We start from the raw sequence: 14227 nt of genomic DNA on the forward strand, positions 1-14227 counted from the left end.
GATCCCTGCCGCGATCGGTCAGCCCGCGCTATGCTCGAGTGCCAGGCTATTGGCATGGCACCCCCGCTCCCGGGTGGTCCATGGAGGCCTATTTTTACAATGCAGAGTTTGTAGCTTGGGCCCTTCCTGTTAATTAAGGAAAGAGTCCCAGCTACGCGGCAGCGTTACCCGGTCTTGTGTGTAGCACTGCACCCGGCTCCCGATGCATCTGCCCCACTGACGCTCCAGAGGGAAAGTGGAGCGCGTTATTTTGCCCAAATTCTCGCGAGAGGCAAGACTTCTGCACCTGGTGCAAACTCTCGCGCCTCGCGAGTGTTACTGGCCACAAACGGGGCACAACGGAATTTTCCCCCCAATATTTCTTTCTCTTCATACCCTTCAGTTATGTTACAAATCTTTAAAACCCACTTTCGGTGACTATTTTTCATTCTTCAATGTGGGGAGTCTCGGTCTTGGATGAAACATAGTAATTTTGTTCAGTTGTCAGAATCAAAAACATCCAGGTCATGTACAGCACGGGTTAGATACAGAGTAAAGCTCCCTCTACACTGTCCCATCAAACTCTCCCAGGGCAGGTACAGTACGGGTTAGAAGAGTAAAGCTCCCTCTACACTGTCCCATCAAACGCTCCCAGGGCAGGTACAGCACAGGGTTAGATACAGAGTAAAGCTCCCTCTATACTGTCCCATCAAACAATCTCAGGGCAGGTACAGCACGGGTTAGATACAGAGTAAAGCTCCCTCTACACTGTCCCATCAAACACTCCCAGGGCAGGTACAACACGGGTTAGATACAGAGTAAAGCTCCCTCTACACTGTCCCATCAAACTCTCCCAGGGCAGGTACAGCACAGGGTTAGATACAGAGTAAAGCTCCCTCTACACTGTCCCATCAAACACTCCCAGGGCAGGTACAGGGGGTTAGATACAGAGTAAAGCTCCCTCTACACTGTCCCATCAAACACTCCCAGGGCAGGTACAGCACGGGTTAGATACAGAGTAAATCTCTCTCTACACTGTCGTGTCAAACACCCCCATTTAGATACTGAATAAAACACCCTCTACACTGTTTCATGAAGCATCCAAAGCCAGATATAGCATGGATTAGATGCAGAATACTACTCCCTCTACAGTCCCATCAAGTTCTCCTAGGTAAGATACAAAAGAGAGATACAGAGCAAGACTTCCTATATAATATTGTATCAAACACCCCCAGGTGAAATATATATAGCATGGGATAAATGCAAAGTAAAGCCCCCTCTACGCAGTTGCCTATTTTAAATAAGCCAATCGAGGTGTCACTGATAGAAGGGCAACTGCACTAACTGAGGAGTCACCAAAATCAATTCCAAGTGCACCAGTTCCAATATAAGGTTACTACAATGGACAGCGACTGTAGTTTCTGTTTTTATTACTCAGCCAGTCCCACTGATGACCATAATGGTTAAGTCACACTGTACCTGTGGAGAAAACAAACCTGTCGAGTGGCACACGTACTTGGTTTAGGCACGAAGCTGATGAGCCGGCTTTTCACTTTAACGGGTAAGGGGGTGTAGTGACATTTTCGGGGCGGTGCTCTCCTGGTAGGCAGAAGAAGAATTAGGAGTTAAATGATTCCGTCCTCCCAAGAAACCATCTGATGTTTCCTTTCTCTTCAAAAAATCTGCTACAGAGTTCAAAACTTGTATCGAACCCGGCTTAGACCACACTTGGAGTACTGTGTGCAGTTCTAGTCGCCATATTATAAAAAGGATATAGTCACTGGAGAGGGTGAAAAACTGATTTACAAAGGTGATATCAGAACTGCGCAATTAGGGACCAACTATTTGTACAACACTGTTTTTGATAGACTGGCGTCTGTCCAGCCCTGCCCCCCAGCCCCCCACCCCGCTTTTTTGACCGACAGGCAACAAGCTCTGCCCCCTGTTAAGCTCCGCCCACCTTCCGGCCGAATCATTCCATGCGCGGGATGCCGAAAAGCAGGACCTGAGCCTCTGACTCCCCCTCCCCGGCCGGCCTGGGCCCAGAGAGCGGCGGGAGGGGGTCTGATGGCAGTGGGACTGGGCTTGTTAGTGGAGGGAAGGGGCTGATGGTGAGAGAGTGGGAGGGGGAAGAGAGAGGGGCTGGGGGGGGCGGGGACGGGGACGGGGAGACTGGAGGGGGAGAGAGAGGCGGGGGGGGGGGGAGGGAGAGAGACAGGGGAGTGAGAGAGGCTGGGGGGAGGGTGGGAGAGAGACAGAGGGGCTGGGGGGGAGAGAGAGAGACTGGGGGGGAGTGAGAGAGAGACTGGGGGGGGGAGAGAGAGACTGGGGGGAGAGAGAGAGACTGGGGGGGAGAGAGAGAGACTGGGGGGGAGAGAGAGAGACTGGGGGGGAGTGAGAGAGAGACTGGGGGGGGAAGAGAGAGAGACTGGGGGGGGAGAGAGAGAGACTGGGGGGGAGAGAGAGAGACTGGGGGGGAGAGAGAGACTGGGGGGGAGAGAGAGAGACTGGGGGGGGAGAGAGAGAGACTGGGGGGGAGAGAGAGACTGGGGGGGAGAGAGAGAGACTGGGGGGGGAGAGAGAGAGACTGGGGGGGAGAGAGACAGAGACTGGGGGGGAAAGAGAGAGACTGGGGGGGGGGGGAGAGAGAGACTGGGGGGTGGAGAGAGAGACTGGGGGGTGGAGAGAGAGACTGGGGGGGAGAGAGAGAGACTGGGGGGGGAGAGAGAGAGACTGGGGGGGGGAGAGAGAGAGACTGGGGGAGAGAGAGAGACTGGGGGGGAGAGAGAGAGACTGGGGGGGGAGAGAGAGAGACTGGGGGGGGGAGAGAGAGAGACTGGGGGGCAGAGAGAGAGACTGGGGGGGGGAGAGAGAGAGACTGGGGGAGAGAGAGAGACTGGGGGGAGAGAGAGAGACTGGGGGGAGAGAGAGAGACTGGGGGGGAGAGAGAGAGACTGGGGGGGAGAGAGAGAGACTGGGGGGGAGAGAGAGAGACTGGGGGGGAGAGAGAGAGACTGGGGGGGAGAGAGAGAGAGAGAGGGGGGGGAGAGAGAGAGAGAGGGGGGGGAGAGAGAGAGACTGGGGGGGAGAGAGAGACTGGGGGGGAGAGAAAGAGACTGGGGGGGAGAGAGAGAGACTGGGGGGGGGAGAGAGAGACTGGGGGGTGGAGAGAGAGACTGGGGGGGAGAGAGAGAGACTGGGGGGGAGAGAGAGAGACTGGGGGGGGAGAGAGAGAGACTGGGGGAGAGAGAGAGACTGGGGGGGAGAGAGAGAGACTGGGGGGGGAGAGAGAGAGACTGGGGGGGAGAGAGAGAGACTGGGGGGCAGAGAGAGAGACTGGGGGGGGGAGAGAGAGAGACTGGGGGAGAGAGAGAGACTGGGGGGAGAGAGAGAGACTGGGGGGAGAGAGAGAGACTGGGGGGGAGAGAGAGAGACTGGGGGGAGAGAGAGAGACTGGGGGGGAGAGAGAGAGACTGGGGGGGAGAGAGAGAGACTGGGGGGGAGAGAGAGAGAGAGAGGGGGGGGAGAGAGAGAGACTGGGGGGGAGAGAGAGAGACTGGGGGGGAGAGAGAGACTGGGGGGGAGAGAAAGAGACTGGGGGGGAGAGAGAGAGACTGGGGGGGTGAGAGAGAGACTGGGGGGGTGAGAGAGAGACTGGGGGGGAGAGAGAGAGACTGGGGGGGAGAGAGAGAGACTGGGGGGGAGAGAGAGAGACTGGGGGGGAGAGAGAGAGACTGGGGGGGAGAGAGAGAGACTGGGGGGGAGAGAGAGAGACTGGGGGGGAGAGAGAGAGACTGGGGGGGAGAGAGAGAGACTGGGGGGGGGAGAGAGAGAGACTGGGGGGGGGAGAGAGAGAGACGGGGGGGGGGGGAGAGAGAGAGACTGGGGGGGGGAGAGAGAGAGAGACTGGGGGGGGGAGAGAGAGAGACTGGGGGGGGGGAGAGAGAGACTGGGGGGGGGGGAGAGAGAGAGACTGGGGGGGGAGAGAGACTGGGGGGGAGAGAGAGAGAGACTGGGAAAGAGAGAGGAGAGGCTGGGGGGGGCGGGGGGGAAGAGAGAAATGCAGGGGGGGGGGGAAAGAGAGAAATGCGGGGGGGGGGGGGCGGGGGCGGGGAAGAGTGATTGCGGGGGGCAAGTTTCAGGGTGTGGCTTATCATCCAAGGGGACGAATCAGAAACAAAGGCCATTTTGGCATTGCAAATAAACGTGTCTGTGCTATTAAATTCATCAGGAATGCATGAACAGGCTTGGTCTCTTTTCTCTTGAAAAAGGAAGGCTGAGGGGTGATCTAATAGCGGTCTTTAGAATTATGAAAGGTTTCTATGTTTCTATGTTTTGATAGAGTAGACACAGAGAGAATGTTTCCACTTGTGGGGAAGAGCAAAACTAGAAGCCATCAACACAAGATAGTCACCAAAAATCAAATAGGGAATTCAGGAGAAACTTCTTTACCCAGAGAGTGGTGAGAATGTGGAACTCGCTACCACAGGGCGTGGTTGAGGCGAATAGTATCGATGCTAGATAAGCACATGAGAGAGAGAAGAATAGAGGGTTATGCTGCTAGAGTTAGATGAGGAAGAATGGGAGGAGGCTCGAGTGGAGCATAAACGCTGGCATGGACGTGTTGGGCCAAATGGCCCGTTTCTGTGCCCTATATCCGACGTAATTCTATCTAAAACACTTTTGCATTAAACTCATTACCTACTTGACACAAGTATCTACCAATATTTGAAATCCAATCTTCTCCCAGAATTGAGAATCACTAACTTTTATAAGTTATATAGGATTGGAGCTCTACCAATGACACAGTGGGTAAATGCACCAGACAACGTGATGCTATAGGCTGGGGTGGTCAGAGATTTGATCGCATGTGTGCGCTGAGTTATCTGATCTCAGCCGAGTGGGTAGAAACCTCTGGAATAGGTAGTAAAAAATATCAGCCAGGGTTCCCACTCCTGACTACTATCATGTAACTCCTGCTGGTACGTGCACATGCGTACATGTCACTTGTGAGGACAGGATCAGGCTTGGCCGTGATGCCACTTGAGTTGAATATCCCATTGACACTCAATGTCTAGGTTTACCCATGAAGAATGACAAACTCCAGAAAGGGTCAGCACTTTCAAGATAGAAGGGGGAGAAAATTGTAAAATAAACTACTTTGGCTTGATTGACATCTCATTGAATTGTAGTCTTGGGAGAATTACCTACTTAGGATGTAAAGGGAAATTTCTGGTGGCGGGCCCCCAGATACGGAGCCTTGGCAGGAGCGGGTATCAGGAAATCGGTCCATTCTGGTGATTTTCTGTTCATTAAAATGCACAGAATACACTCCCTGTGGGCGAGGCTCAGCCCTGGGACCACAAGTAGCCTCATATTCCCAAATGTTGATCTGCCCCAATGATTTTCTGAAATTAATGTCCTAATTGCTTTTCCTGTTGAGGTTCTTCCACATTATAGGAATGCAGCTGAAGACACACATCAATTTTTCCCTTCATCAGCCGAGGCTCTGGGAGCAGAAGGGTGACTGATCCACAAAAATGTGGATTTATCAATGCTCTCTCCGATTAAGAGCCATTTTGTGTGAAGTAAGTATGGCGAGCTGGTGCACAAGTTTGCTTTCTGCATTACACCGTTAAGCCCAGCAAACCCACAGAGACTGGATCCCAACTCAAAGCCTAAGAGCAGGAGAGAGGCTCGAAGAAGCCGCTCTCCTGAAAAAGATCCACGAAACAAGCACCCAGACGAAGGGTCGTTGACCCGAAACGTTAACTCTGCTTTCTCTCCACAGACGCTGCCTGACCCGCTGAGATTTCCAGCATTTTCTATTTTTATTCCAGATTCCAGCATCCGCAGTATTTTGCTTTCACTTTGTTATAATGTCCTTGGGCAGATTATGAGTCAAGGCTTTACCTACAAGGCTCTCAGTAATCATTCAGATGCTCCAGTTCTACTTATTTTTATCAAATGCGTTTGTTGCTGTGCCTTACCGTGAAGTGTCAACTATTTTGTAAACCACTCCGGCAGTAGATGTAGCTGTAGGAATCCGCGTAGACAGGAAATATAATTCCCCTGGGGAGAAAAATGATTTGGAAGAGACAGAAGTGAATACATTTCAATTTCAGTACTGTCAACAGATTCAGATGTTACCGCTCATCTTGAGAAGGCGAAAATCGGTTTCTACTGCATTTGTATTTATATAGCGTCTCATTGCATCCCAAACTGCATCACATCCAATTAATTACTTATTGAAGAGTAGTCATTGCTATTATGTAGGTAAATGGAACAGTCACTGTGCACACAGAAAGATCCCAAGTGAAAGGCCAGCTAATCTGTTTATGGTCAGGTCACCAAGTGAATAATGCCATGGGATCAGACAGCAAGGACCTCAGTTTAACACCTTACTGAAAGATGCCACTTCCCGACATCGTTAAAATCTTAATCTTAGAATTACAGCTAGGCCATACAGGAGTAAAATCAGGAAGCATTTTTTCACACAGTGGAAAAGGGGAGTGGAAATATGGAACTTGCTCCCTCCAAAGGCTGTGAATGTGGGTCAATTGAAATTTTCACGACTGAGATCGATGGCTTTTCATTGAGTAAGGATATCATGGGATACGGGCAAAGGCAGGTAAACATAGAAACATAGAAAATAGGTGCAGGAATAGGCCATTCGGCCATTCGAGCCTGCACCGCCATTCAATAAGATCATGGCTGATCATTCCCTCAGTACCCCTAAATGGAGTTGAGGTACAGATCAGCAATGAGCTGACTGAATGATGGAGCAGGATCAAGGCACTGAATGATCCACTCCTGTTGCCTTGTTTCTTCAGTAGATGTCAGCCGTGACTCAATGGCAGCACTCTCATGAGCATCTCTGACAGGGCAGCCCTCCCAAAGTACTGCATGGAAGTGTCAGCCTGGATTACGTGCTCAAATCTCTAGAGTGGGTCTTGAACCTTCTGACTCAGAGGCAAGAATGCTATCACTGAGCCAAAGCTGACACCATCAGGGTTGGTTTTTTTAAAAGGCTGCAGGATGTAGGAGCATCCTCCTATAAGATTGAGGGAATTAGAGTTCAACAGCTTTGAGGTCCTGTGTCAACCGTGACTCAGTGGGTAGTACTCTCGCCTCTGAGTCAGAAGGTTATGGGTTGAAATCCCACTTGAGACTTGAGCACAAAAATCTAGGCTTCACTCCAGTGCAGTGCTGAGGGAGCACTGCACTGTTGGAGATGAGATGTTAAACCGAGGTCCCATCTGCTCTCTCAGGTGGACGTAAAAGAACCCATGGCACTAATTTGAAGAAGAGCAGAGAAGTTATCCCCAGTGTCCTTGTCAATATTTATTCCTCAACCAACATCACTAAAGCAGACTATCCGGTCGTTATCACATTGCTGTTTGTGGGAGCATATTGGCTGCTGTGTTTCCTACATTACAACAGTGACTACACCTCAAAAGTACTTCATTGGCTGGAAAGTGTTTTGGGATGTCCTGTGGTTGTGAAAGGTGCTGTACAAAATGCAAGTCTTGCCCTTCTTTTGTTGATAAAGGATGATTTAGATCAGGATTCAATGTGACCAGTATTGATTTCAGTAATTTCACCACCTTTTCAAGGGCAATTAAGGATGAGCAATAAATGCCAGTGACATCCACATCCCATGAATAAATGTTTTAAAATTACGTACATAGGAGCGTAGGAACAACTTGAAACATAGAAACATAGAAAATAGGTGCAGGAGTAGGCCATTTGGCCCTTCGAGCCTGCACCACCATTCAATGAGTTCATGGCTGAACATGCAACTTCAGTACCCCATTCCTGCTTTCTCGCCAATGCCCCTTGATCACCCGAGTAGTAAGGACTACATCTAACTCCTTTTTGAATATATTTAGTGAATTGGCCTCAACAACTTTCTGTGGTAGAGAATTCCACAGGTTCACCACTCTCTGGGTGAAGAAGTTTCTCCTCATCTCGATCCTAAATGGCTTACCCCTTATCCTTAGACTGTGACCCCTGGTTCTGGACTTCCCCAACATTGGGACATTCTTCCTGCATCTAACCTGACTAAACCCATCAGAATTTCAAACGTTTCTATGAGGTCCCCTCTCATTCTTCTGAACTCCAGTGAATACAAGCCCAGTTGATCCAGTCTTTCTTGATAGGTCAGTCCTGCCATCCCGGGAATCAGTCTGGTGAACCTTCGCTGCACTCCCTCAATAGCAAGAATGTCCTTCCTCAAGTTAGGAGACCAAAACTGTACACAATACTCCAGGTGTGGCCTCACCAAGGCCCTGTACAACTGTAGCAACACCTCCCTGCCCCTGTACTCAAATCCCCTCGCTATGAAGGCCAACATGCCATTTGCTTTCTTAACCGCCTGCTGTACCTGCATGCCAACCTTCAATGACTGATGTACCATGACACCCAGGTCTCGTTACACCTCCCCTTTTCCTAATCTGTCAACATTCAGATAATAGTCTGTCTCTCTGTTTTTACCACCAAAGTGGATAACCTCACATTTATCCACATTATACTTCATCTGCCATGCATTTGCCACTCACCTAACCTATCCAAGTCGCTCTGCAGCCTCATAGCATCCTCCTCGCAGCTCACACTGCCACTTAACTTAGTGTCATCCGCAAATTTGGAGATACAACATTTAATCCCCTCGTCTAAATCATTAATATACTTTATATAGCATATAAAGTACCTTTATATGCAATATGCCTTTATATAGCATATTTAATGTAGTAAAACGCCTCAAGGGGTTATAAAACAAAATTTGTTTGGGAGGCCAGCCAGGAGAGCACTGAAGTAACAAAGTCATGGATGAGGGTTTCAGCAGCAGATGAGCTGAGGCAGGGGTGGAGACAAGTGATGTTACTAAGATGCGGTATTGGTGAAGGAGTAGATATATGGGCAGAAGCTCAGCTTAGGGTCAAATAGGACACAGATGTTGCAAGCAATCTGGTTCAGCTTCAGACAGTGACCAGGGAGACGGATGGAGTCAGTGGCTCAGGAACAGAATTTGTGGCAGGGACCAAAAACAATGGTTTTGGTCTTCCCAATATTCAATTGGAGGAATTTCTGCTCATTGAGAACTGGATGTTGGACAAGCAGTTTGACAATTTAGAGACAGAGGAGAGGTTGAGCGAGATGATGGTGAGGTAGAGCTGGGCGTCATCAGCGTACATGTGGAGCCTGGCGTGTTTTTGGATGATGTCACCAAGGGGCAGCATGTAGATGAGAAATAGAAGGGAACCAAGAATAGATCCTTGGGAGATTCCAGAGGTTATAATGCGGGGGGGGCCGGCGGAGGGGGGGGTGATTCTCTGGCTACAACTGGATAGATAATAATGGAACCAGGCAAGTGCAGTCCCACCCAGCTCGATGACGGAGGAGAGGTGTTGGAGGAGAATGGTCAAGCACGTCAAAGGCTGCAGACAGATTGAGAAGGATGTGGAGGCATAGTTTACCATGGTTACAGTCACATAGCATGTAATTTGTGACTTTGATAAAGGCCGTTTCAGTGCTGTGACTGGGGAGCAAACCTGATTGGAGGGGTTCAAACATAGAGTAGAATTACAGCACAAAAGGCCATTCGGAGACAATCGTGCCTGTGCCGGATCGTGGAAAGGGCTATGCAATGAATCCCACTCCCCGGCTCTTTCCCCATAGTCCTGCAATTTCTCCTTTTCAAGTATATATTCAATTCCCTTTTGAAAGTTACTATTGTGGGAAAGATGGGCATGGAAAGCGGAAAAGACCATTATACTACATCTGGCTGGTCCCAGAATCAGTGAAATATCATAGATAGGGAGGAGGATAAGTGTGCAGGATGGACTATTTGGAATTGATTACAGTCACCGATTTTATTAAGCTGGCTATAAAAATAATGGGCTGAATCTTAATTCCGAAAAATGAGTGGGTTGGGCTCATTCCAGAGGTTAAAATGCAAAAATTCTGGAACAGGAACCAAATCGCTCACTTCCGGTTTTAACAGAGGCGGGACAAGGGGCAGGCGACCAATCCGCTCGTAGGAAGCGGGTTGGTCATTTAATCATTATAACAAGGCTGCCTGCCTTCTGTCATATATTGATGCTTGGGGTCAGTAGATACCAGGGTCCGCGCACACGTGTGTACCGCCTGATGACCTGCGACAGTGGCGCCCCCTGGTGGTCTAGTGACCCCAAGCACCAATACATAACACCTTCACTTTAACAGACATTCTATTTTTAACCACAGGCAACTGGGTTTCCCTGGCCACGAGAAACCCGGCAGCTTAAAGGAGGCAGGAAGCGCTGAATCCATGAGGTAAGTGCCTTCACAGCACTGCTTGTGGGCCAGGAGGAGCAGAACTGTTTGCTCCAGGTCCAACAAGCTACCCAGTAAAGCTCTGCCCCCCACGATCTGTCTGCCCCACCCCCCGCCTCGGACCAGCATCGGTACTCTGATCACCACTGGGTCCCCCCAGACCACTATCAGATCAGCCCACCCCCCACCTTTCACAATCCGGACCCCCACCACAATAGGAAGCCCCCAGGGCCACCATCAGTCCCTGGGGATTAGCACGGCCCAAGATCTCTCTCACTACTCCAATGCACCTACATAAGAAAATAAGAACATAAGAAATAGGAGCAGGAGTCGGCCATTTGGCCCCTCGAGCCTGCTCCGCATTAAATTAAGATCATGGCTGATCTGATCATGGACTCAGCTCCACTTCCCCGCCCGCTCCCCATAATCCTTTATTCCCTTATCGCTCAAAAATCTATCTCCTCCTTAAATATATTCAATGACCCAGCTTCCACAGCTCTCTGGGGCAGAGAATTCCACAGATTTACAACCCTCAGAGAAGAAATTTCTCCTCATCTCAGTTTTAAATGGGCGGCCCCTTGTTCTGAGACGATGTCCCTTAGTTTTAGTTTCCCCTATGACTGGAAATATCCTCTCTGCATCCACCTTGTCGAGCCCCCTCATTATCTTATTTTGATAAGATCACCTCTCATTCTTCTGAACTCCAATAAGTATATTCCCAACCTACTTAACCTATCTTCATAAGTCAACCCCTTCATTTCCGGAATCAACCTAGTGAACCTTCTCTAAACTGCCTCCAATGCAAGTACCTAAGTAGGACTCCCAAAGCAAGCGCTCTACTCGGAACACCTTCATGGCAAAGTAACCAAAGGTGGACAGAGGAAACGTTACAAGGACCCCCTCAAAGCCTCCCTGATAAAGTGCAACATCCCCACCGACACCTGGAAGTCCCTGGCCAAAGACCGTCCTAAGTGGAGGAAGTGCATCCGGGATGGCATTGAGCGCCTCAAGTTTCATCGCCGATTGCATGCAGAAATCAAGTGCAGGTAGCGGAAAGAACATGCAGCAAACCAGTCCCACCCTCCCTTACTCCCAACGACTGTCTGTCTCACCTGTGGCTCTCGTATTGGACTGTTCAACCACCTAAGACCTCATTCTAAGAGTGGAAGCAAGTCTTCCTCGATTCCGAGGGACTCCCTATGATGATGATGATGATCCTTCCTTAAATCCGGAGACCAAAACTGCACGCAGTACTCCAGGTGTGGCCTCACCAATATCCTGTACAGTTGTAGCAGGACTTCTCTGCTTTTATACTCTATCCCCCTTGCAATAAAGGCCAACATTCCATTTGCCTTCCTGATTACTTGCTGTACCTACACATTAACTTTCTGTGTTTCATGCACAAGAATCCCCAGGTCCCCCTGTACTGCAGCACTTTGCAATTTTTCTCCATTTAAATTATAATTTGCTTTTCTATTTTTTCTGCCAAAGTGGATAACCTCACATTTTCCCACATTATACTCCATCTGACAATTTTTTTCCCACTCACTTAGCCTATCTATATCCCTTTGCAGATTTCTTGTGTCCTCCTCACAATTTGCTCTCCCATCTATCTTTGTATCATCAGCAAACTTGGCTACATTACACGCGGTCCCTTCACCCAAGTCATTAATATAGATTGTAAATAGTTGAGGCCCCAGCACCAATGACTGCGGCACCCCACTAGTTACTGTTTGCCAATCGGAAAGTGACCCATTTATCCTGACTCACTGTTTTCTGTTAGTTAGCCAATCCCCTTTCCATGCTAATATATTACCCCCAACACTGTGAACTTTTATCTTGTGCAGTAACCTTTTATGTAGCATCTTATCGAATGCCTTCTGGAAATCCAAATACACCACATCCACTGGTTCCCCCTTATCCACCCCGTTCTTTACATCCTCAAAGAACTCCAGCAAATTTGTCAAACATGATTTCTCTTTCATAAAACCATGCTGGCTCTGCTTGATTGAATCATGCTTTTCCAAATGTCCTGCTACTGCTTCCTTAATAATGGACTCCAGCATTTTCCCAATGACAGATGTTAGGCTAACTGGTCTATAGTTTCCTACTTTCTGTTTGCCTCTTTTTTTTTTAAATAGGGGTGTTACATTTGCGGTTTTCCAATCTGCTGGGACCTCCCCAGAATCCAGGAAATTTTGCTAGATTACAACCAATGCATCCACTATCTCTGCAGCCATTTCCTTTAAGACTCTAGGATGTAAACCATCAAGTCCAGGGGGCTTGTCTGCCTTTAGTCCCATTATTTTACCGAGTACTACTTCTTTAGTGATAGTGATTGTTTTAAGTTCCTCCCTACCTATAGCCCCTTAATTATCCACTATTGGGATGGTTTTAGTGTCTTCTACCGTGAAGACCAATACAAAATATTTGTCCAAAGTCTCTGCCATTTCCCTGTTCCCCATTATTAATTCCCCAGTCTCATCCTCTAAGGGACCAACATTTACTTTAGCCACTCTTTTTCTTTTTATGCACTTGCTTGTGAAATAAGCTTGCCACCTGAAAGGCCTCCAGCCTGTCAATCAGACTGCCTGTGGGCCGCAACCCCACTTAAAAGAGCTCTGTAGTTAAATTCTGCAGGACATTCCCCCGCCCTGTGCAAAGAACAGCCTCCAGGCTGAAATCCAGGCCAACGGGTACAAATCACAGTATGTGTCAGATGAAAATTACCTGCTTCATCTTCAGCAAAGGAGATAATGTAGCGAAAGTATTGATTCAAGAGTCCTGGGAAAAGACATGTCTGACCCTTTCCCATGCAGATCTTATAATCATCCCACCTTCCTGTTCTGGAATCCTCAGCCAGAGCCATTAGACGCCTGTTTGGGGAGTAAGGACAAAACACAGCATAATAACAGAGCGACAATTAGTTAACAAAGCAGGTGAAATACTATGATTGATGCTAAGGAGCTTTCTTTTCCATGTACATTTTATGTTCAGCTAAATGAGGATTATGGTGGGGAAATGGAGCATTTTCTTACTTCCAGCATCCAGTGTCAGTATCAGTGGCAGCTGTGGCTCAGTGGGTAGCACCCTCGCCTCTGAGTCAGACGAGGAGCAGAGCTGTGTGAGTCAAAACCTCATCTCCTTTAAAAATTCCTCTATGGCGTCACCTCACAGTATTTCTGCCCTATATCCCAACCTGTGCCTTTAGTCCCGAGATGCTGGTCTCGTGTGCACTGACCGAGCTCCTACTCCAGCATTAGTGGCAGAGCCTTCAATTACCTTGACCGTCAGAAACTCCATCCTTAGTACCTCTTCCCCTTCCCCATTAAAAACCTTGGAAAAACCAGATTCTTAAACCATGCTCTCTAAACTCTTCCACCATTGCTTGACATCCATTTCTCCACTGTAAAACCCCGTGGGACGTTTATTATGATAATATAAATGCAAATCAGTTGTTAATGACTTACCCACTCATAAAGTCTCCGAATATGTAGAGTCCGTTAAGGTTGGGAGATTCGCAGCCTCGATAGATATAACCCCCAGTGATAGACTTGCCAACGCTATGAGGATAAGCATGTATAGGCAGGACATCATCTGTAAAAGAACAACAGTGTTAAATATCTCAGTCAGCCAATCAGGAGAAAAGCTGAGAGGTTGTTGGGAATGAAGGACATGCGTCTGTTTAAAATAGCTCAGGTATATTGTTCATGCAGTTTCATCAGATTCTCTAGATATACACAGGGTCTGCTATCATAATAATCGCACCTTGCAGTGCTGAAATTGCTGCGGTTTGTGGAGGCGGGCACCAAATTACCATAGCACAGATGGGCACAAGAGCTACTTCAAGTACATCTCCATCATTAGCCTGCTCATGTTGGCTGGAAGCTCCAGTCGCCCATCTGCATGGGGGCCGATCTAAAAACATGTACAC

At 48.7% G+C, this 14227-nt stretch overlaps 1 protein-coding gene across 1 annotated transcript in view; it reads right to left on the reverse strand.

Annotated features, from left to right (window-relative positions):
- hhipl1 (HHIP-like 1) overlaps positions 1 to 14227 on the reverse strand; it is a 64523-nt gene that overhangs the window by 1392 nt on the left and 48904 nt on the right. The window contains exons 5-8 of the mRNA XM_070877598.1: positions 13764 to 13890; positions 13024 to 13169; positions 5970 to 6051; positions 1496 to 1578 (exon numbers count right to left, since the gene is read on the reverse strand). Coding sequence (XP_070733699.1) covers positions 1496 to 1578; positions 5970 to 6051; positions 13024 to 13169; positions 13764 to 13890 — 438 coding nt within the window. The remainder of the gene's footprint in view (positions 1 to 1495; positions 1579 to 5969; positions 6052 to 13023; positions 13170 to 13763; positions 13891 to 14227) is intronic.

Source organism: Pristiophorus japonicus, chromosome 4 (assembly GCF_044704955.1).
Source record: "Pristiophorus japonicus isolate sPriJap1 chromosome 4, sPriJap1.hap1, whole genome shotgun sequence".
Taxonomy (NCBI): Eukaryota; Metazoa; Chordata; class Chondrichthyes; family Pristiophoridae; genus Pristiophorus; species Pristiophorus japonicus.